The sequence below is a fragment of the Salvelinus alpinus genome, unplaced genomic scaffold (genome assembly GCF_045679555.1).
Source record: "Salvelinus alpinus unplaced genomic scaffold, SLU_Salpinus.1 scaffold_42, whole genome shotgun sequence".
Taxonomy (NCBI): Eukaryota; Metazoa; Chordata; class Actinopteri; order Salmoniformes; family Salmonidae; genus Salvelinus; species Salvelinus alpinus.
This window is the reverse complement of record NW_027255983.1, coordinates 77,802-100,504: the sequence shown is the minus strand read 5'-3', so window position 1 is coordinate 100,504 and position 22,703 is coordinate 77,802. Positions and strand designations below refer to the sequence as shown.

Here is a 22,703-nt window from a genome sequence, read left to right as displayed (position 1 = left end):
TGGGCCCTGGTCGGAAGAAGTAATGGCACCCTATGGGCCCTGGTCGGAAGAAGTAATGGCACCCTATGGGCCCCGGTCGGAAGAAGTAATGGCACCCTATGGGCCCTGGTCGGAAGAAGTAATGGCACCCTATGGGCCCTGGTCAGAAGAAGTAATGGCACCCTATGGGCCCCGGTCGGAAGAAGTAATGGCACCCTATGGGCCCTGGTCGGAAGAAGTAATGGCACCCTATGGGCCCTGGTCGGAAGAAGTAATGGCACCCTATGGGCCCTGGTCGGAAGAAGTAATGGCACCCTATGGGCCCTGGTCGGAAGAAGTAATGGCACCCTATGGGCCCTGGTCGGAAGAAGTAATGGCACCCTATGGGCCCTGGTCAAAAGAAGTAATGGCACCCTATGGGCCCTGGTCGGAAGAAGTAATGGCACCCTATGGGCCCTGGTCAAAAGAAGTAATGGCACCCTATGGGCCCTGGTCAAAAGAAGTAATGGCACCCTATAGGCCTTGGTCGGAAGAAGTAATGGCACCCTATGGGGGGAAGTAGAAGTACACCAGGGAATAGGGTGGCATTTGGGACACAGTCCAATATTTCTGTGAGAGCAGTGGCCCCATGGCCCCTAGGACCTCTCGTGTCCCCCTGGGCTCTGTCCTTCTACCCTGTTAGCCTTGCCTAGTGATCCATGTTGACGGGAGGTGCTAAAAGTCTCTCTGTCTGTCTGTCTTTGTCTCTCTCTCTCTCTCTCTCACACACACACACACACACACACACACACACACACACACACACACACACACACACACACACACACACACACACACACACACACACACACACACACACACACACACACACACACACACACACACACACACACACACACACACACACACACACACACACACACACACACACTACTGTTCTCCTCTCTTCTATAACATTAGACTACAGTTCTGGTCCTCTCTTCTATAACATTAGACTACTGCTCTTGCCCCCACCCTGAAGGACTGTCATTCCAGAACTGAACAGTTGTTAACCAGAGTCTGAAGGAAGGCTATAGTTCCTATGGGAGAATCAACTCGTTAGACTAGCAGAATGGGGTGATGAGCAGCCATATCTACCCATTCTGATGTGTATTGATCTAGCAAGGAGACAGAGGCTCAAAGCTGCCCGACAATGTAGTCAATCAGAGAGAGGTGAGAGAGACAGAGGGTGAGAGAGAGAGACAGAGGGTGAGAGAGAGAGACAGAGGGTGAGAGAGAGAGACAGAGGGTGAGAGAGAGAGAGACAGAGACAGAGAGAGAGACAGAGACAGAGACAGAGACAGAGAGAGACAGAGAGAGACAGAGAGAGACAGAGAGAGACAGAGACAGAGACAGAGACAGACAGACAGACAGACAGACAGACAGACAGACAGACAGACAGACAGACAGACAGGAGAGTGGGAGAGGGGGAGAGGGGGAGAGGGGGAGAGAGAGAGAGAGACAGCAACATGATAGTGATCTATACGATATATGACTGGATCAATGAGAATGTAGAATATATCTTCTCTATAAAGCAGGAAGGAATAACTCAGGTCCTGTAGGGATGGGGTGGGAAGTTGAAATCCATGGGTGGAATGGATCAATGTTTATTATCTCATTTAATGAGGAGGAATGGTACTGGGATAGTGGTAGTGGTAGGTGGTGATTGGATATGGTGATGTTATATGGACTGTATTTAAGTTATAGTTGAAGGTGGTGATTGGATATGGTGATGTTATATGGACTGTATTTAAGTTATAGTTGAAGGTGGTGATTGGATATGGTGATGTTATATGGACTGTATTTAAGTTATAGTTGAAGGTGTTGATTGGATATGGTTATGGTATATGGACTGTATTTAAGTTATAGTTGAAGGTGGTGATTGGATATCGTGATGGTATATGGACTGTATATAAGTTATAGTGGTAGGTGTTGATTGGATATCGTGATGGTATATGGATGTAATATAAGTTATAGTTGAAGGTGGTGATTGGATATCGTGATGGTATATGGACTGTATATAAGTTATAGTGGTAGGTGGTGATTGGATATCGTGATGGTATATGGACTGTATATAAGTTATAGTGGTAGGTGGTGATTGGATATCGTGATGGTATATGGATGTAATATAAGTTATAGTGGTAGGTGGTGATTGGATATCGTGATGGTATATGGATGTAATATAAGTTATAGTGGTAGGTGGTGATTGGATATCGTGATGGTATATGGATGTAATATAAGTTATAGTGGTAGGTGGTGATTGGATATCGTGATGGTATATGGATGTAATATAAGTTATAGTGGTAGGTGGTGATTGGATATCGTGATGGTATATGGATGTAATATAAGTTATAGTGGTAGGTGGTGATTGGATATCGTGATGGTATATGGATGTAATATAAGTTATAGTTATAAGACGGCGCCGGAGAACAAGGCTGACGTTTTACGTATTCCTAACCAATTGTTCGTTTCTTTGCGTTGTTTGTAACTTATTTTTTAACTTATTTTGTACATAATGTTGCCGCTACCGTCTCTTATGACCGAAAAATAACTTCCGGACATCAGACCTGCGATTACTCACCACGGACTGGCAGAATTCTTTTTTCTCCTTTAACGAGTCCGACGAGCCCGACGTGAACGATATACTGCTACCCCGGGAACAGGCCCAGATCCCCGTGATTTACGTGAAGAGAAGGTGGAGTAAAAGGGGCCAGAGGGCGAACTGCCTTCTGAGAATTCGTAGGTGATCGAATAAACACCCACTTCCTTTCATTCTGCTAGCAAACGTGCAATCTTTGGGAAATAAAATCGATGACCTACGTGGAAGATTAAACTACCAACGAGACATTCAAAACTGTAATATCTTATGCTTCACGGAGTCGTGGCTGAACGACAACACTATCAACATACAGCTGGCTGGTTATACGATGTACCGGCAGGATAGAACAGCGACGTCTGGTAAGACAAGGGGCGGCGGACTATGTATTTCTGTAAATAACAGCTGGTGCACGATATCTAAGGAAGTCTCGAGCTATTACTCGCCTGAGGTAGAGTGGCTCATGATAAGCTGTAAACCACAATATCTACCTAGAGAGTTTTCATCTGTATTTTTCGTAGCTGTCTACATACCACCACAGACTGATGCTGGCACTAGGACCGCACTGAATGAGCTCTATTCCGCCATACGCAAACAGGAAAACGCTCACCCAAAGGCAGCGCTCCTAGTAGACGGGGACTTTAATGCAGGGAAACTTAAATCCGTCTTACCAAATTTCTAACAGCATGGTATATGGGTTCTATATAAACTATAGGTGTTGATTGCAAAGCAACAGAAAGGGCAGCATACCATCATGTACCTGTTAATGTCTCTAGATGGTTGGTTTCAGGAGGAACTTGCTCGAGAGCGAATGGCCGGCCGTCTTCAACCTTCAACCTTCACAGCACATTACATCCACTGTGGAGGAAACAGAGATTAACCATTGAAAATAACATCTGTCAGTCAGACGTAGTTCATCAACCTCAGGTTCTAGGAGGCCCACAAGAGTATGTAGGTACTTGTTCCTGAACCAGTGTTTAATAGACATGATTTATATCATCAACCTCAGGTCCTAGGAGCCCACAGGACTATGTAGGTACTTGTTCCTGAACCAGTGTTTATTAGACATGATTTATATCATCAAGCTCTTGGTTGTTCAATCGGGGTTTGTGTTCATACTGGGCTAGAACAAAACCCTGCACAACCTTTTTGTAAGTCAGACATCTCTGTGTTAAAGCAGTAAATGCCACAGCATTGGATTTTAAAAAGAGAGCGATATAACTTAGCTGTCACTTTAAAAGCACCAATGAGCAGCATGATGCCGATGATGTCATCTCAGAAGGAAGCTGATGCAACTTCACATGACAAGCGTCATACTGTAGCAAAATCCTCCATCACCCAGCTGTATATAAGGGTATATCCCAAATGGCACCCCTATTCACTATAAAGTAAGCTACTTTTGACCAGGGCCTATTGAGAGAGAGAGCGAGAGAGAGACACAGAGAGAGAGAGAGAGACACAGAGAGAGAGAGAGAGACACAGAGAGAGAGAGAGAGAGAGACACAGAGAGAGAGAGAGAGAGAGAGAGAGAGAGAGAGAGAGAGAGAGAGAGAGAGAGAGAGAGAGAGAGAGAGAGAGAGAGAGAGTACAGTACTCTATAGGGAATGTGGTGCCATTTGGGATGAAGTGTTCTCTTGGGTTATAAAACAACATTCAGACTTCTCTCTTCACATTTCACCATTGACATGTTGCTTTATCCTCTAATGAACCAGGGAAGGCATTGAGACATGTTGAGATTGACATCTCATTTTTAAGTCCACAAAGCAGTATACTGTCCACTTAGTTAAACACACCATAGCCTGGTCTCCAGCTGTTCTATATTTCTCCATAGCCTGGACTCCATCTGTTCTAGGTTTCTCCATAGCCTGGACTCCAGATGTTCTAGGTTTCTCCATAGCCTGGTCTCCAGCTGTTCTAGGTTTCTCCATAGCCTGGTCTCCAGCTGTTCTATATTTCTCCATAGCCTGGACTCCAGCTGTTCTAGGTTTCTCCATAGCCTGGACTCCAGATGTTCTAGGTTTCTCCATAGCCTGGACTCCAGCTGTTCTAGGTTTCTCCATAGCCTGGTCTCCAGCTGTTCTATATTTCTCCATAGCCTGGACTCCAGATGTTCTAGGTTTCTCCATAGCCTGGACTCCAGATGTTCTAGGTTTCTCCATAGCCTGGACTCCAGCTGTTCTAGGTTTCTCCATAGCCTGGACTCCAGCTGTTCTAGGTTTCTCTAGAACTGTAACTTAGCTAAGCATACCCTGTGATGACTGGCAGCACGAGACAACACAAACCATAAAACATATTAAGTACATTTTTGACATTGAGAATAGCAACAGGGACATAGTAATAACTGACTGTAATTGTACTGCAACCCCACAGCAGAGATAGCCTGGTCCCAGATATGTTTGTGTTGTCTTGCTAGCTAACTCCTATGGTCATTGACAGAGGGAGTTTAGAGGGTTAAATGTCTCTCTGTTGATTATGGCAGTTTTTTGCTTAATTGAGATAATCAAACTAATTGGCTGTGTTCTAGTGAATTAAATTAGAACCATTTAACACTAGAGTGCAAAAATCCCTCATTGAACCAGCTTTGCTGCATGTTTATACCAGTTTTACCTCAGCTGTTTACACCAGTTTTACCTCAGCTGTTTACACCAGTTTTACCTCAGCTGTTTATACCAGTTTTACCTCAGCTGTTTATACCAGTTTTACCTCAGCTGTTTATACCAGTTTTACCTCAGCTGTTTATACCAGTTTTACCTCAGCTGTTTACACCAGTTTTACCTCAGCTGTTTAAACCAGGTTTACCTCAGCTGTTTATACCAGTTTTACCTCAGCTGTTTACACCAGTTTTACCTCAGCTGTTTATACCAGTTTTACCTCAGCTGTTTATACCAGTTTTACCTCAGCTGTTTATACCAGTTTTACCTCAGCTGTTTACACCAGTTTTACCTCAGCTGTTTATACCAGTTTTACCTCAGCTGTTTATACCAGTTTTACCTCAGCTGTTTACACCAGTTTTACCTCAGCTGTTTAAACCAGGTTTACCTCAGCTGTTTATACCAGTTTTACCTCAGCTGTTTACACCAGTTTTACCTCAGCTGTTTACACCAGTTTTACCTCAGCTGTTTAAACCAGGTTTACCTCAGCTGTTTATACCAGTTTTACCTCAGCTGTTTACACCAGTTTTACCTCAGCTGTTTATATCAGTTTTACCTCAGCTGTTTATACCAGTTTTACCTCAGCTGTTTATACCAGTTTTACCTCAGCTGTTTACACCAGTTTTACCTCAGCTGTTTATACCAGTTTTACCTCAGCTGTTTATACCAGTTTTACCTCAGCTGTTTATACCAGTTTTACCTCAGCTGTTTATACCAGTTTTACCTCAGCTGTTTATACCAGTTTTACCTCAGCTGTTTACACCAGTTTTACCTCAGCTGTTTACACCAGTTTTACCTCAGCTGTTTATACCAGTTTTACCTCAGCTGTTTACACCAGTTTTACCTCAGCTGTTTATACCAGTTTTACCTCAGCTGTTTACACCAGTTTTACCTCAGCTGTTTATACCAGTTTTACCTCAGCTGTTTATACCAGTTTTACCTCAGCTGTTTACACCAGTTTTACCTCAGCTGTTTATACCAGTTTTACCTCAGCTGTTTATACCAGTTTTACCTCAGCTGTTTATACCAGTTTTACCTCAGCTGTTTAAACCAGTTTTACCTCAGCTGTTTAAACCAGTTTTACCTCAGCTGTTTAAACCAGTTTTACCTCAGCTGTTTACACCAGTTTTACCTCAGCTGTTTAAACCAGTTTTACCTTTGATGTTTACACCAGTTTTACCTCAGCTGTTTATACCAGTTTTACCTCAGCTGTTTATACCAGTTTTACCTCAGCTGTTTAAACCAGTTTTACCTCAGCTGTTTATACCAGTTTTACCTCAGCTGTTTAAACCAGTTTTACCTCAGCTGTTTAAACCAGTTTTACCTCAGCTGTTTAAACCAGTTTTACCTCAGCTGTTTACACCAGTTTTACCTCAGCTGTTTAAACCAGTTTTACCTTTGATGTTTACACCAGTTTTACCTCAGCTGTTTAAACCAGTTTTACCTCAGCTGTTTAAACCAGTTTTACCTCAGCTGTTTAAACCAGTTTTACCTCAGCTGTTTACACCAGTTTCACCTCCGCTGTTTACACCAGTTTTACCTTCGATGTTTATTCCAGTTTGTGCTGCAGCTCTGACACGCAATTTCCCCTCTTGATCAGCAGTGACAACACACTGTCATCAAATCAATATAAATAGGCAAAGGGGTTAGTTCATTCATACGGGCCTCATATACAACGGGGTCTACATTACAATATCCTGCGGTTTCTATAGAAACCACTGCATTAAAATGGAGGGGAATGACATCATGATAAATGTTGTTGTTGGAAAATAATGGGAATGGGAATGGTATGCTGTAGTGTGTTATGCTATGGGAACTGCCCCAGGATTTGAAAGAAGTTCAACCTGATTCATTTTCCAATGTTCTACTGTACTATACGCTCAAGGTTAAAATGTACTGCGATGTGGCTGAAGGAAGAAAAATCACATCTACACCTGTGACGAAAAGAACGCTAACACAATCTCACAACGCTCACTAACTACTACGGTATCAAAAACATCACAAGGTGAAGTTGTTGACAAAAAGAATATACACAATTAAATTCCAAAGAGCAGCAGGAAGCCCTTTGACTGTCGATGTGGTTGATGCCTCGCCAGGTACAGAGAAGCAAATACAACTGTTACAGCTGATACAGGTTGTCACTGGCAGCAGATCTGAGAGAGCGAGGGAGAGGGAGAGGGAGAGGGAGAGGGAGAGGGAGGGAGGGAGGGAGAGGGAGAGAGGGAGCGAGAGATCCGATCTGTCAGAGACATAGCTGTAGTGGAGGTTGCAGGGCTGTCCTACAGAAGACTGAGATCAGATCAGAGACATAGCTGTAGTGGAGGTTGCAGGGCTGTCCTACAGAAGACTGAGATCAGATCAGATCAGAGACATAGCTGTAGTGGAGGTTGCAGGGCTGTCCTACAGAAGACTGAGATCAGATCAGATCAGAGACATAGCTGTAGTGGAGGTTGCAGGGCTGTCCTACAGAAGACTGAGATCAGATCAGAGACATAGCTGTAGTGGAGGTTGCAGGGCTGTCCTACAGTAGACTGAGATCAGACCAGAGACATAGCTGTAGTGGAGGTTGCAGGGCTGTCCTACAGTAGACTGAGATCAGATCAGAGACATAGCTGTAGTGGAGGTTGCAGGGCTGTCCAACAGAAGACTGAGATCAGACCAGAGACATAGCTGTAGTGGAGGTTGCAGGGCTGTCCTACAGTAGACTGAGATCAGATCAGAGACATAGCTGTAGTGGAGGTTGCAGGGCTGTCCAACAGAAGACTGAGATCAGACCAGAGACATAGCTGTAGTGGAGGTTGCAGGGCTGTCCAACAGTAGACTGAGATCAGATCAGAGACATAGCTGTAGTGGAGGTTGCAGGGCTGTCCTACAGTAGACTGAGATCAGATCAGAGACATAGCTGTAGTGGAGGTTGCAGGGCTGTCCTACAGTAGACTGAGATCAGATCAGAGACATAGCTGTAGTGGAGGTTGCAGGGCTGTCCTACAGAAGACTGAGATCAGATCAGAGACATAGCTGTAGTGGAGGTTGCAGGGCTGTCCAACAGAAGACTGAGATCAGATCAGATCAGAGACATAGCTGTAGTGGAGGTTGCAGGGCTGTCCTACAGTAGACTGAGATCAGATCAGAGACATAGCTGTAGTGGAGGTTGCAGGGCTGTCCTACAGTAGACTGAGATCAGATCAGAGACATAGCTGTAGTGGAGGTTGCAGGGCTGTCCTACAGTAGACTGAGATCAGATCAGAGACATAGCTGTAGTGGAGGTTGCAGGGCTGTCCTACAGTAGACTGAGATCAGATCAGAGACATAGCTGTAGTGGAGGTTGCAGGGCTGTCCTACAGTAGACTGAGATCAGACCAGAGACATAGCTGTAGTGGAGGTTGCAGGGCTGTCCAACAGAAGACTGAGATCAGATCAGAGACATAGCTGTAGTGGAGGTTGCAGGGCTGTCCTACAGTAGACTGAGATCAGATCAGAGACATAGCTGTAGTGGAGGTTGCAGGGCTGTCCTACAGTAGACTGAGATCAGATCAGAGACATAGCTGTAGTGGAGGTTGCAGGGCTGTCCTACAGTAGACTGAGATCAGATCAGAGACATAGCTGTAGTGGAGGTTGCAGGGCTGTCCTACAGTAGACTGAGATCAGATCAGAGACATAGCTGTAGTGGAGGTTGCAGGGCTGTCCAACAGAAGACTGAGATCAGATCAGAGACATAGCTGTAGTGGAGGTTGCAGGGCTGTCCAACAGAAGACTGAGATCAGACCAGAGACATAGCTGTAGTGGAGGTTGCAGGGCTGTCCTACAGTAGACTGAGATCAGATCAGAGACATAGCTGTAGTGGAGGTTGCAGGGCTGTCCAACAGAAGACTGAGATCAGATCAGATCAGAGACATAGCTGTAGTGGAGGTTGCAGGGCTGTCCTACAGTAGACTGAGATCAGATCAGATCAGAGACAAAGCTGTAGTGGAGGTTGCAGGGCTGTCCTACAGTAGACTGAGATCAGATCAGAGACATAGCTGTAGTGGAGGTTGCAGGGCTGTCCTACAGTAGACTGAGATCAGACCAGAGACATAGCTGTAGTGGAGGTTGCAGGGCTGTCCAACAGAAGACTGAGATCAGATCAGAGACATAGCTGTAGTGGAGGTTGCAGGGCTGTCCTACAGTAGACTGAGATCAGATCAGAGACATAGCTGTAGTGGAGGTTGCAGGGCTGTCCTACAGTAGACTGAGATCAGATCAGAGACATAGCTGTAGTGGAGGTTGCAGGGCTGTCCTACAGTAGACTGAGATCAGATCAGAGACATAGCTGTAGTGGAGGTTGCAGGGCTGTCCTACAGTAGACTGAGATCAGATCAGAGACATAGCTGTAGTGGAGGTTGCAGGGCTGTCCAACAGAAGACTGAGATCAGATCAGAGACATAGCTGTAGTGGAGGTTGCAGGGCTGTCCTACAGTAGACTGAGATCAGATCAGAGACATAGCTGTAGTGGAGGTTGCAGGGCTGTCCAACAGAAGACTGAGATCAGATCAGAGACATAGCTGTAGTGGAGGTTGCAGGGCTGTCCAACAGAAGACTGAGATCAGACCAGAGACATAGCTGTAGTGGAGGTTGCAGGGCTGTCCTACAGTAGACTGAGATCAGATCAGAGACATAGCTGTAGTGGAGGTTGCAGGGCTGTCCAACAGAAGACTGAGATCAGATCAGATCAGAGACATAGCTGTAGTGGAGGTTGCAGGGCTGTCCAACAGTAGACTGAGATCAGATCAGATCAGAGACATAGCTGTAGTGGAGGTTGCAGGGCTGTCCTACAGTAGACTGAGATCAGATCAGAGACATAGCTGTAGTGGAGGTTGCAGGGCTGTCCAACAGAAGACTGAGATCAGACCAGAGACATAGCTGTAGTGGAGGTTGCAGGGCTGTCCTACAGTAGACTGAGATCAGATCAGAGACATAGCTGTAGTGGAGGTTGCAGGGCTGTCCAACAGAAGACTGAGATCAGATCAGAGACATAGCTGTAGTGGAGGTTGCAGGGCTGTCCAACAGTAGACTGAGATCAGATCAGAGACATAGCTGTAGTGGAGGTTGCAGGGCTGTCCTACAGTAGACTGAGATCAGATCAGAGACATAGCTGTAGTGGAGGTTGCAGGGCTGTCCAACAGAAGACTGAGATCAGATCAGATCAGAGACATAGCTGTAGTGGAGGTTGCAGGGCTGTCCAACAGAAGACTGAGATCAGATCAGAGACATAGCTGTAGTGGAGGTTGCAGGGCTGTCCTACAGTAGACTGAGATCAGATCAGAGACATAGCTGTAGTGGAGGTTGCAGGGCTGTCCTACAGAAGACTGAGATCAGATCAGAGACATAGCTGTAGTGGAGGTTGCAGGGCTGTCCTACAGTAGACTGAGATCAGATCAGAGACATAGCTGTAGTGGAGGTTGCAGGGCTGTCCTACAGAAGACTGAGATCAGATCAGATCAGAGACATAGCTGTAGTGGAGGTTGCAGGGCTGTCCTACAGTAGACTGAGATCAGATCAGAGACATAGCTGTAGTGGAGGTTGCAGGGCTGTCCTACAGAAGACTGAGATCAGATCAGATCAGAGACATAGCTGTAGTGGAGGTTGCAGGGCTGTCCTACAGTAGACTGAGATCAGATCAGAGACATAGCTGTAGTGGAGGTTGCAGGGCTGTCCTACAGTAGACTGAGATCAGATCAGAGACATAGCTGTAGTGGAGGTTGCAGGGCTGTCCTACAGAAGACTGAGATCAGATCAGAGACATAGCTGTAGTGGAGGTTGCAGGGCTGTCCTACAGAAGACTGAGATCAGATCAGAGACATAGCTGTAGTGGAGGTTGCAGGGCTGTCCTACAGTAGACTGAGATCAGATCAGAGACATAGCTGTAGTGGAGGTTGCAGGGCTGTCCTACAGAAGACTGAGATCAGATCAGAGACATAGCTGTAGTGGAGGTTGCAGGGCTGTCCTACAGTAGACTGAGATCAGATCAGAGACATAGCTGTAGTGGAGGTTGCAGGGCTGTCCTACAGTAGACTGAGATCAGATCAGAGACATAGCTGTAGTGGAGGTTGCAGGGCTGTCCTACAGAAGACTGAGATCAGATCAGAGACATAGCTGTAGTGGAGGTTGCAGGGCTGTCCAACAGAAGACTGAGATCAGATCAGATCAGAGACATAGCTGTAGTGGAGGTTGCAGGGCTGTCCTACAGTAGACTGAGATCAGATCAGACCAGAGACATAGCTGTAGTGGAGGTTGCAGGGCTGTCCTACAGTAGACTGAGATCAGATCAGAGACATAGCTGTAGTGGAGGTTGCAGGGCTGTCCTACAGTAGACTGAGATCAGATCAGAGACATAGCTGTAGTGGAGGTTGCAGGGCTGTCCTACAGTAGACTGAGATCAGATCAGAGACATAGCTGTAGTGGAGGTTGCAGGGCTGTCCAACAGTAGACTGAGATCAGATCAGAGACATAGCTGTAGTGGAGGTTGCAGGGCTGTCCTACAGAAGACTGAGATCAGATCAGAGACATAGCTGTAGTGGAGGTTGCAGGGCTGTCCTACAGTAGACTGAGATCAGATCAGATCAGAGACATAGCTGTAGTGGAGGTTGCAGGGCTGTCCTACAGTAGACTGAGATCAGATCAGATCAGAGACATAGCTGTAGTGGAGGTTGCAGGGCTGTCCTACAGTAGACTGAGATCAGATCAGATCAGAGACATAGCTGTAGTGGAGGTTGCAGGGCTGTCCTACAGAAGACTGAGATCAGATCAGAGACATAGCTGTAGTGGAGGTTGCAGGGCTGTCCTACAGTAGACTGAGATCAGATCAGAGACATAGCTGTAGTGGAGGTTGCAGGGCTGTCCTACAGTAGACTGAGATCAGATCAGAGACATAGCTGTAGTGGAGGTTGCAGGGCTGTCCTACAGTAGACTGAGATCAGATCAGAGACATAGCTGTAGTGGAGGTTGCAGGGCTGTCCTACAGTAGACTGAGATCAGATCAGAGACATAGCTGTAGTGGAGGTTGCAGGGCTGTCCTACAGTAGACTGAGATCAGATCAGATCAGAGACATAGCTGTAGTGGAGGTTGCAGGGCTGTCCTACAGTAGACTGAGATCAGATCAGAGACATAGCTGTAGTGGAGGTTGCAGGGCTGTCCTACAGTAGACTGAGATCAGATCAGAGACATAGCTGTAGTGGAGGTTGCAGGGCTGTCCTACAGTAGACTGAGATCAGATCAGATCAGAGACATAGCTGTAGTGGAGGTTGCAGGGCTGTCCTACAGTAGACTGAGATCAGATCAGAGACATAGCTGTAGTGGAGGTTGCAGGGCTGTCCTACAGAAGACTGAGATCAGATCAGATCAGAGACATAGCTGTAGTGGAGGTTGCAGGGCTGTCCAACAGAAGACTGAGATCAGATCAGAGACATAGCTGTAGTGGAGGTTGCAGGGCTGTCCTACAGTAGACTGAGATCAGATCAGAGACATAGCTGTAGTGGAGGTTGCAGGGCTGTCCTACAGTAGACTGAGATCAGATCAGATCAGAGACATAGCTGTAGTGGAGGTTGCAGGGCTGTCCTACAGAAGACTGAGATCAGATCAGAGACATAGCTGTAGTGGAGGTTGCAGGGCTGTCCTACAGTAGACTGAGATCAGATCAGAGACATAGCTGTAGTGGAGGTTGCAGGGCTGTCCTACAGTAGACTGAGATCAGATCAGAGACATAGCTGTAGTGGAGGTTGCAGGGCTGTCCTACAGTAGACTGAGATCAGATCAGAGACATAGCTGTAGTGGAGGTTGCAGGGCTGTCCTACAGTAGACTGAGATCAGATCAGAGACATAGCTGTAGTGGAGGTTGCAGGGCTGTCCTACAGAAGACTGAGATCAGATCAGAGACATAGCTGTAGTGGAGGTTGCAGGGCTGTCCTACAGAAGACTGAGATCAGATCAGATCAGAGACATAGCTGTAGTGGAGGTTGCAGGGCTGTCCTACAGTAGACTGAGATCAGATCAGAGACATAGCTGTAGTGGAGGTTGCAGGGCTGTCCTACAGAAGACTGAGATCAGATCAGATCAGAGACATAGCTGTAGTGGAGGTTGCAGGGCTGTCCTACAGTAGACTGAGATCAGATCAGAGACATAGCTGTAGTGGAGGTTGCAGGGCTGTCCTACAGTAGACTGAGATCAGATCAGAGACATAGCTGTAGTGGAGGTTGCAGGGCTGTCCTACAGAAGACTGAGATCAGATCAGATCAGAGACATAGCTGTAGTGGAGGTTGCAGGGCTGTCCTACAGTAGACTGAGATCAGATCAGAGACATAGCTGTAGTGGAGGTTGCAGGGCTGTCCTACAGAAGACTGAGATCAGATCAGAGACATAGCTGTAGTGGAGGTTGCAGGGCTGTCCTACAGTAGACTGAGATCAGATCAGAGACATAGCTGTAGTGGAGGTTGCAGGGCTGTCCTACAGAAGACTGAGATCAGATCAGAGACATAGCTGTAGTGGAGGTTGCAGGGCTGTCCTACAGTAGACTGAGATCAGATCAGAGACATAGCTGTAGTGGAGGTTGCAGGGCTGTCCTACAGTAGACTGAGATCAGATCAGAGACATAGCTGTAGTGGAGGTTGCAGGGCTGTCCTACAGAAGACTGAGATCAGATCAGAGACATAGCTGTAGTGGAGGTTGCAGGGCTGTCCTACAGTAGACTGAGATCAGATCAGATCAGAGACATAGCTGTAGTGGAGGTTGCAGGGCTGTCCAACAGAAGACTGAGATCAGATCAGATCAGAGACATAGCTGTAGTGGAGGTTGCAGGGCTGTCCTACAGTAGACTGAGATCAGATCAGAGACATAGCTGTAGTGGAGGTTGCAGGGCTGTCCTACAGTAGACTGAGATCAGATCAGAGACATAGCTGTAGTGGAGGTTGCAGGGCTGTCCAACAGAAGACTGAGATCAGATCAGAGACATAGCTGTAGTGGAGGTTGCAGGGCTGTCCTACAGTAGACTGAGATCAGATCAGAGACATAGCTGTAGTGGAGGTTGCAGGGCTGTCCTACAGAAGACTGAGATCAGATCAGAGACATAGCTGTAGTGGAGGTTGCAGGGCTGTCCTACAGTAGACTGAGATCAGATCAGAGACATAGCTGTAGTGGAGGTTGCAGGGCTGTCCAACAGAAGACTGAGATCAGATCAGAGACATAGCTGTAGTGGAGGTTGCAGGGCTGTCCTACAGTAGACTGAGATCAGATCAGAGACATAGCTGTAGTGGAGGTTGCAGGGCTGTCCAACAGAAGACTGAGAGATAGATTGAATGATAGATGACTCATCTCATCTGGAGAACAGGACAGTCAGAACCTGTTGATGACCAGACTTCTGCTGCCCACACACAACACTACCGCTTACTCACTGTCACTCTATTTTCTGTCAAACAGAGAGGACCAGAGAGGACAGGAGGGGAAAAGACGACAGGAGAGGACAGGAGAGGACAGGAGAGCACTAGAGAGGACAGGAGAGGAGGACAGGAGAGGACAGGAGAGAAGAGGACAGGACAGGAGAGGACAGGAGAGAAGAGGACAGGACAGGAGAGGACAGGAGAGCACTGGGGAGGACAGGAGAGGACAGGAGAGGACAGGAGAGAGGAAAGGAGAGGACAGGAGAGGACAGGAGAGGACAGGAGAGAGGAAAGGAGAGGACAGGAGAGGACAGGAGAGAGGAAAGGAGAGGACAGAAGATAGGAAAGGAGAGGACAGGAGCGAGGAAAGGAGAGGACAGGACAGGAGAGAGGACAGGACAGGAGAGAGGAGAGGACAGGACATGAGAGGAGAGAGGAGAGGACAGGAGAGGACAGGACAGGACAGGAGAGGACAGGAGAGAGGAAAGGAGAGGACAGGACAGGAGAGGACAGGAGAGGGGAGAGGACAGGACAGGAGAGAGGAGAGGACAGGACATGAGAGGAGAGAGGAGAGGACAGGAGAGGACAGGACAGGAGAGGACAGGAGAGAGGAAAGGAGAGGACAGGACAGGACAGGACAGGACAGGAGAGGACAGGACAGGACAGGAGAGGAGAGGAGAGGAGAGGAGAGGAGAGGAGAGGAGAGGAGAGGAGAGGAGAGGAGAGGAGAGGAGAGGAGAGGAAAGGAAAGGAGAGGAGAGGAGAGGAGAGATGATTAAGCTAATGCTCCAAAGCCAAACTAACTAATGTTCATGACAACTTAAATTTCTTCAAGTTCTGTTTGTCATATATCAATATGCCTCACTATGCCATAATGGTGAGTGACTGTCACAGTGGTAAATGAACCTCAACCACAGAGCGTTTCTGGTTCAACCCCACTAGGACCACACAGAGAGTTACTGGTTCAACCACACGAGGACCACACAGAGAGTTACTGGTTCAACCCCACTAGGACCACACAGAGAGTTACTGGTTCAACCCCACTAGGACCACACAGAGAGTTACTGGTTCAACCCCACTAGGACCACACAGAGAGTTACTGGTTCAACCACACTAGGACCACACAGAGAGTTACTGGTTCAACCCCACTAGGACCACACAGAGAGTTACTGGTTCAACCCCACTAGGACCACACAGAGAGTTACTGGTTCAACCACACTAGGACCACACAGAGAGTTACTGGTTCAACCACACGAGGACCACACAGAGAGTTACTGGTTCAACCACACGAGGACCACACAGAGAGTTACTGGTTCAACCACACGAGGACCACACAGAGAGTTACTGGTTCAACCACACGAGGACCACACAGAGAGTTACTGGTTCAACCACACTAGGACCACACAGAGAGTTACTGGTTCAACCCCACTAGGACCACACAGAGAGTTACTGGTTCAACCACACTAGGACCACACAGAGAGTTACTGGTTCAACCACACGGGGACCACACAGAGAGTTAATGGTTCAACCACACTAGGACCACACAGAGAGTTACTGGTTCAACCACACTAGGACCACACAGAGAGTTACTGGTTCAACCACACGAGGACCACACAGAGAGTTACTGGTTCAACCACACGAGGACCACACAGAGAGTTACTGGTTCAACCACACGAGGACCACACAGAGAGTTACTGGTTCAACCACACGAGGACCACACAGAGAGTTACTGGTTCAACCCCACTAGGACCACACAGAGAGTTACTGGTTCAACCACACTAGGACCACACAGAGAGTTACTGGTTCAACCACACTAGGACCACACAGAGAGTTACTGGTTCAACCACACGAGGACCACACAGAGAGTTACTGGTTCAACCACACTAGGACCACACAGAGAGTTACTGGTTCAACCCCACTAGGACCACACAGAGAGTTACTGGTTCAACCACACGAGGACCACACAGAGAGTTACTGGTTCAACCACACGAGGACCACACAGAGAGTTACTGGTTCAACCACACGAGGACCACACAGAGAGTTACTGGTTCAACCACACGAGGACCACACAGAGAGTTACTGGTTCAACCACACGAGGACCACACAGAGAGTTACTGGTTCAACCACATGAGGACCACACAGAGAGTTACTGGTTCAACCACACGAGGACCACACAGAGAGTTACTGGTTCAACCACACGAGGACCACACAGAGAGTTACTGGTTCAACCACACGAGGACCACACAGAGAGTTACTGGTTCAACCACACGAGGACCACACAGAGAGTTACTGGTTCAACCACACGAGGACCACACAGAGAGTTACTGGTTCAACCACACGAGGACCACACAGAGAGTTACTGGTTCAACCACATGAGGACCACACAGAGAGTTACTGGTTCAACCACACGAGGACCACACAGAGAGTTACTGGTTCAACCACACGAGGACCACACAGAGCTCTATGGTTCCTAGTCAAAAGTAGTGCACTATATAGGGAATAGGGTGCCATTTGGTATTCATCCATTGTTCTCCATGTCAGGGATTTGCCATGCTGGAGGGAAACTGTAACACATTGTTCTCCATGTCAGGGATTTGCCATGCTGGAGGGAAACTGTTACCCATTGTTCTCCATGTCAGCGATTTGCCATGCTGGAGGGGGACTGTAACACATTGTTCTCCATGTCAGGGATTTGCCATGCTGGAGGGGAACTGTAACACATTGTTCTCCATGTCAGGGATTTGCCATGCTGGAGGGGGACTGTAACACATTGTTCTCCATGTCAGGGATTTGCCATGCTGGAGGGGAACTGTAACACATTGTTCTCCATGTCAGGGATTTGCCATGCTGGAGGGAAACTGTAACACATTGTTCTCCATGTCAGGGATTTGCCATGCTGGAGGGGGACTGTAACACATTGTTCTCCATGTCAGGGATTTGCCATGCTGGAGGGGAACTGTAACACATTGTTCTCCATGTCAGCGATTTGCCATGCTGGAGGGGGACTGTAACACATTGTTCTCCATGTCAGCGATTTGCCATGCTGGAGGGGGAACTGTAACCCACTACCATAATGACCAATAGACTTCTGGCTGTAACTCACCAAACACATGAGGACATGGTGTTATTAACGGATGTTAATGTGCTGTTCTCAGAACAGTATGACTGGTAATGAAGACAACCACAATAACAGCATCAGGACCAGACAAAGATAATGGCCAGATAAAATGAATTCCTTTTTAATATTTAGGAAATCATTAGCCAATCTAAGACAACAAAATAAGCTTTTTGTCAGAGGTGAACATGATGACTGGTATGAATACAACCACAATAACAGCATCAGGACCTATGTGTTCTGTTGTTGTGGTGGTGGAGGGGTTCTATAGTCTGTACTGGGGTTCTGTTGTTGTTGTGGTGGAGGGGTTCTATAGTCTGTACTGGGGTTCTGTTGTTGTGGTGGTGGAGGGGTTCTATAGTCTGTACTGGGGTTCTGTTGTTGTGGTGGTGGAGGGGTTCTATAGTCTGTACTGGGGTTCTGTTGTTGTGGTGGTGGAGGGGTTCTATAGTCTGTACTGGGGTTCTGTTGTTGTGGTGGTGGAGGGGTTCTATAGTCTGCACTGGGGTTCTGTTGTTGTGGTGGAGGGGTTCTATAGTCTGTACTGGGGTTCTGTTGTTGTTGTGGTGGAGGGGTTCTATAGTCTGTACTGGGGTTCTGTTGTTGTTGTGGTGGAGGGGTTCTATAGTCTGTACTGGGGTTCTGTTGTTGTGGTGGAGGGGTTCTATAGTCTGAACTGGGGTTCTGTTGTTGTTGTGGTGGAGGGGTTCTATAGTCTGAACTGGGGTTCTGTTGTTGTTGTAGTGGAGGGGTTCTATAGTCTGTACTGGGGTTCTGTTGTTGTTGTGGTGGAGGGATTCTATAGTCTGTACTGGGGTTCTGTTGTTGTTGTGGTGGAGGGGTTCTATAGTCTGTACAGGGGTTCTGTTGTTGTGGTGGTGGAGGGGTTCTATAGCCTATACTGGGGTTCTGTTGTTGTTGTGGTGGAGGGGTTCTATAGTCTGTACTGGGGTTCTGTTGTTGTGGTGGTGGAGGGGTTCTATAGTCTGTACTGGGGTTCTGTTGTTGTGGTGGTGGAGGGGTTCTATAGTCTGTACTGGGGTTCTGTTGTTGTGGTGGTGGAGGGGTTCTATAGTCTGCACTGGGGTTCTGTTGTTGTGGTGGTGGAGGGGTTCTAAAGTCTGTACTGGGGTTCTGTTGTTGTTGTGGTGGAGGGGTTCTATAGTCTGTACTGGGGTTCTGTTGTTGTTGTGGTGGAGGGGTTCTATAGTCTGTACTGGGGTTCTGTTGTTGTGGTGGTGGAGGGGTTCTATAGTCTGTACTGGGGTTCTGTTGTTGTGGTGGTGGAGGGGTTCTATAGTCTGCACTGGGGTTCTGTTGTTGTGGTGGTGGAGGGGTTCTAAAGTCTGTACTGGGGTTCTGTTGTTGTGGTGGAGGGGTTCTATAGTCTGAACTGGGGTTCTGTTGTTGTGGTGGAGGGGTTCTATAGTCTGTACTGGGGTTCTGTTGTTGTTGTGGTGGAGGGGTTCTATAGTCTGTACTGAGGTTCTGTTGTTGTTGTGGTGGAGGGGTTCTATAGTCTGTACTGGGGTTCTGTTGTTGTTGTGGTGGAGAGGTTCTATAGTCTGTACTGGGGTTCTGTTGTTGTTGTGGTGGAGGGGTTCTATAGTCTGTACTGGGGTTCTGTTGTTGTGGTGGTGGAGGGGTTCTATAGTCTGTACTGGGGTTCTGTTGTTGTGGTGGTGGAGGGGTTCTATAGTCTGTACTGGGGTTCTGTTGTTGTGGTGGTGGAGGGGTTCTATAGTCTGTACTGGGGTTCTGTTGTTGTGGTGGTGGAGGGGTTCTATAGTCTGTACTGGGGTTCTGTTGTTGTTGTGGTGGAGGGGTTCTATAGCCTGTACTGGGGTTCTGTTGTTGTGGTGGAGGGGTTCTATAGTCTGTACTGGGGTTCTGTTGTTGTTGTGGTGGAGAGGTTCTATAGTCTGTACTGGGGTTCTGTTGTTGTGGTGGTGGAGGGGTTCTATAGTCTGTACTGGGGTTCTGTTGTTGTGGTGGTGGAGGGGTTCTATAGTCTGTACTGGGGTTTCTGTTGTTGTGGTGGTGGAGGGGTTCTATAGTCTGTACTGGGGTTCTGTTGTTGTTGTGGTGGTGGAGGGGTTCTATAGTCTGTACTGGGGTTCTGTTGTTGTGGTGGTGGAGGGGTTCTATAGTCTGTACTGGGGTTCTGTTGTTGTGGTGGTGGAGGGGTTCTATAGTCTGTACTGGGGTTTCTGTTGTTGTTGTGGTGGAGGGGTTCTATAGTCTGTACTGGGGTTCTGTTGTTGTGGTGGAGGGGTTCTATAGTCTGTACTGGGGTTCTGTTGTTGTGGTGGTGGAGGGGTTCTATAGTCTGTACTGGGGTTCTGTTGTTGTTGTGGTGGAGGGGTTCTATAGCCTGTACTGGGGTTCTGTTGTTGTGGTGGAGGGGTTCTATAGTCTGTACTGGGGTTCTGTTGTTGTTGTGGTGGAGAGGTTCTATAGTCTGTACTGGGGTTCTGTTGTTGTGGTGGTGGAGGGGTTCTATAGTCTGTACTGGGGTTCTGTTGTTGTGGTGGTGGAGGGGTTCTATAGTCTGTACTGGGGTTTATGTTGTTGTGGTGGTGGAGGGGTTCTATAGTCTGTACTGGGGTTCTGTTGTTGTGGTGGTGGAGGGGTTCTATAGTCTGTACTGGGGTTCTGTTGTTGTTGTGGTGGAGGGGTTCTATAGTCTGTACTGGGGTTCTGTTGTTGTGGTGGTGGAGGGGTTTTATAGTCTGTACTGGGGTTCTGTTGTTGTGGTGGTGGAGGGGTTCTATAGTCTGTACTGGGGTTCTGTTGTTGTTGTGGTGGAGGGGTTCTATAGTCTGTACTGGGGTTTCTGTTGTTGTTGTGGTGGAGGGGTTCTATAATCTGTACTGGGGTTCTGTTGTTGTGGTGGAGGGGTTCTATAGTCTGTATTGGGGTTCTGTTGTTGTTGTGGTGGAGGGGTTCTATAGCCTGTACTGTGAGGCTGTCGTGCTGGATGGGGACAGTTCCGTGGGGGGTAAGGGGTTCAGAGGACAGTCCTATAGGAGGGGGTAGGGGGTCGGGACAGTTCCGTGGGGGCGGGGGGGTAGCAGTGACCATCTGCTTTTAATTCAATTTGGATTAATTTAATCTCATTAGATTTAGGAGACCTTGAAAGAGCCACACAGCATTACTCTTCTGGTCCTCAGTCAAATAATATCCATGACAACAGGCTGCTGAGTTAAAGCACAGGACAGACGTTTCATCAACACTATTAAGGGTATTAAGAATCAGGGAGGTTGGTTTAGTTCCATATCCCTCCTTTCCTTCTCCCATGCTGACTATCACTCCATCATATCAATTTCTCATTAGCAAAGAGAGAGCTAAGGGAGAGAGGGAGAGAGAGAGAGAGAGAGAGGGAGAGAGGGAGGGAGATAACTAAGGGAGAGAGGGAGAGAGAGAGAGCTAAGGGAGAAAGGGAGGGAGAGAACTAAGGGAGAGAGGGAGAGAGAGAGAGAGAGAGGGAGAGAGGGAGAGAGAGAGAGAGAGGGGGAGAGAGGGAGAGAGGGAGAGAGGGAGAGAGAGAGCTAAGGGAGAGAGGGAGAGAGAGAGCTAAGGGAGAGAGGGAGAGAGGGAGAGAGAGAGCTAAGGGAGAGAGGGAGAGAGAGAGAGCTAAGGGAGAGAGGGAGAGAGAGAGAGAGGGAGAGAGAGAGCTAAGGGAGAGAGGGAGAGAGAGAGGGAGAGAGAGAGAGAGGGAGAGAGAGAGAGAGAGAGAGAGAGCTAAGGGAGAGAGGGAGAGTGAGAGCTAAGCGAGAGAGGGAGAGAGGGAGAGAGAGAGCTAAGGGAGAGAGGGAGAGAGCGAGCTAAGCGAGAGAGGGAGAGAGAGAGGGAGAGAGAGAGAGGGAGAGAGAGAGAGAGGGAGAGAGAGAGCTAAGGGAGAGAGGGAGAGTGAGAGCTAAGCGAGAGAGGGAGAGAGGGAGAGAGAGAGCTAAGGGAGAGAGGGAGAGAGCGAGCTAAGCGAGAGAGGGAGCTAAGGGAGAGAGGGAGAGAGGGAGAGAGAGAGCTAAGGGAGAAAGAGGGAGAGCAGGAGAGAGAAGAGAACCTTCACACACTGTTGGTTTGGGTGATCATTGATATATGTGTTTAATGGTGATATGTTTATTACTGTATATCAGAAACCTAGCGATCTGTGACAGAAGGCATTACCGACCTGCGCAAGGAGCTCATTAATCAGACTGAACATTTTCAATTCATTGAACATAATAAGCAGGTTATGTTCCAGCTACAACAGCCTTCATCAGGATCTAAGAAAACAAGATGTGGTCCTTCCATCTTCAGAAAACATATCTGGCAAGTTACCACCACTGAAAAAACACTCCTCACATCTCCACTTGCTAAGTGTTGTTCACAACAATTAGGAAGTAGATCTCAGGAAGTCTCTTATCTCACTCACCACCGTTCCCAGGGTCAAGGTCTCTCCTCCCAGTCCCTGTAACAGCCTGTTTCCCTCAGTCCTGCCTTGTCCCTGACTCCCTGTCTGCATTAGTCCTGCCTTGTCCCTGTAACAGCCTGTTTCCCTCAGTCCTGCCTTGTCCCTGACTCCCTGTCTGCATTAGTCCTGCCAGTCTGCAGGAGACCTGTCTGCATTAGTCCTGTCAGTCTGTAGGAGACCTGTCTGCATTAGTCCTGCCAGTCTGCAGGAGACCTGCCTGCATTAGTCCTGCCAGTCTGCAGGAGACCTGTCTGCATTAGTCCTGCCAGTCTTCAGGACTCCTGTCTGCATTAGTCCTGTCAGTCTGCAGGAGACCTGTCTGCATTAGTCCTGCCAGTCTTCAGGACTACTGTCTGCATTAGTCCTGTCAGTCTGCAGGAGACCTGTCTGCATTAGTCCTGCCAGTCTACAGGAGACCTGCCTGCATTAGACCTGCCAGTCTGCAGGAGACCTGTCTGC

General features: G+C 47.9%; 1 protein-coding gene across 2 annotated transcripts in view; it reads right to left on the bottom strand.

Moving 5' to 3' along the window:
- Positions 1 to 22,703, bottom strand: part of LOC139567082 (tetraspanin-18B-like) — a 75,431-nt gene that overhangs the window by 30,758 nt on the left and 21,970 nt on the right. The window contains exon 2 of one of the 2 annotated variants that reach the window (XM_071388564.1): positions 3,375 to 3,472. Coding sequence is in view for 1 of the 2 variants with exons in the window: in XM_071388563.1 (XP_071244664.1) it covers positions 3,365 to 3,370 (6 nt within the window). In the remaining variant the exon portion in view is untranslated. Of the gene's footprint in view, positions 1 to 3,364; positions 3,473 to 22,703 lie in introns of both variants that reach the window. The other variant, XM_071388563.1, reaches the window with a different exon arrangement.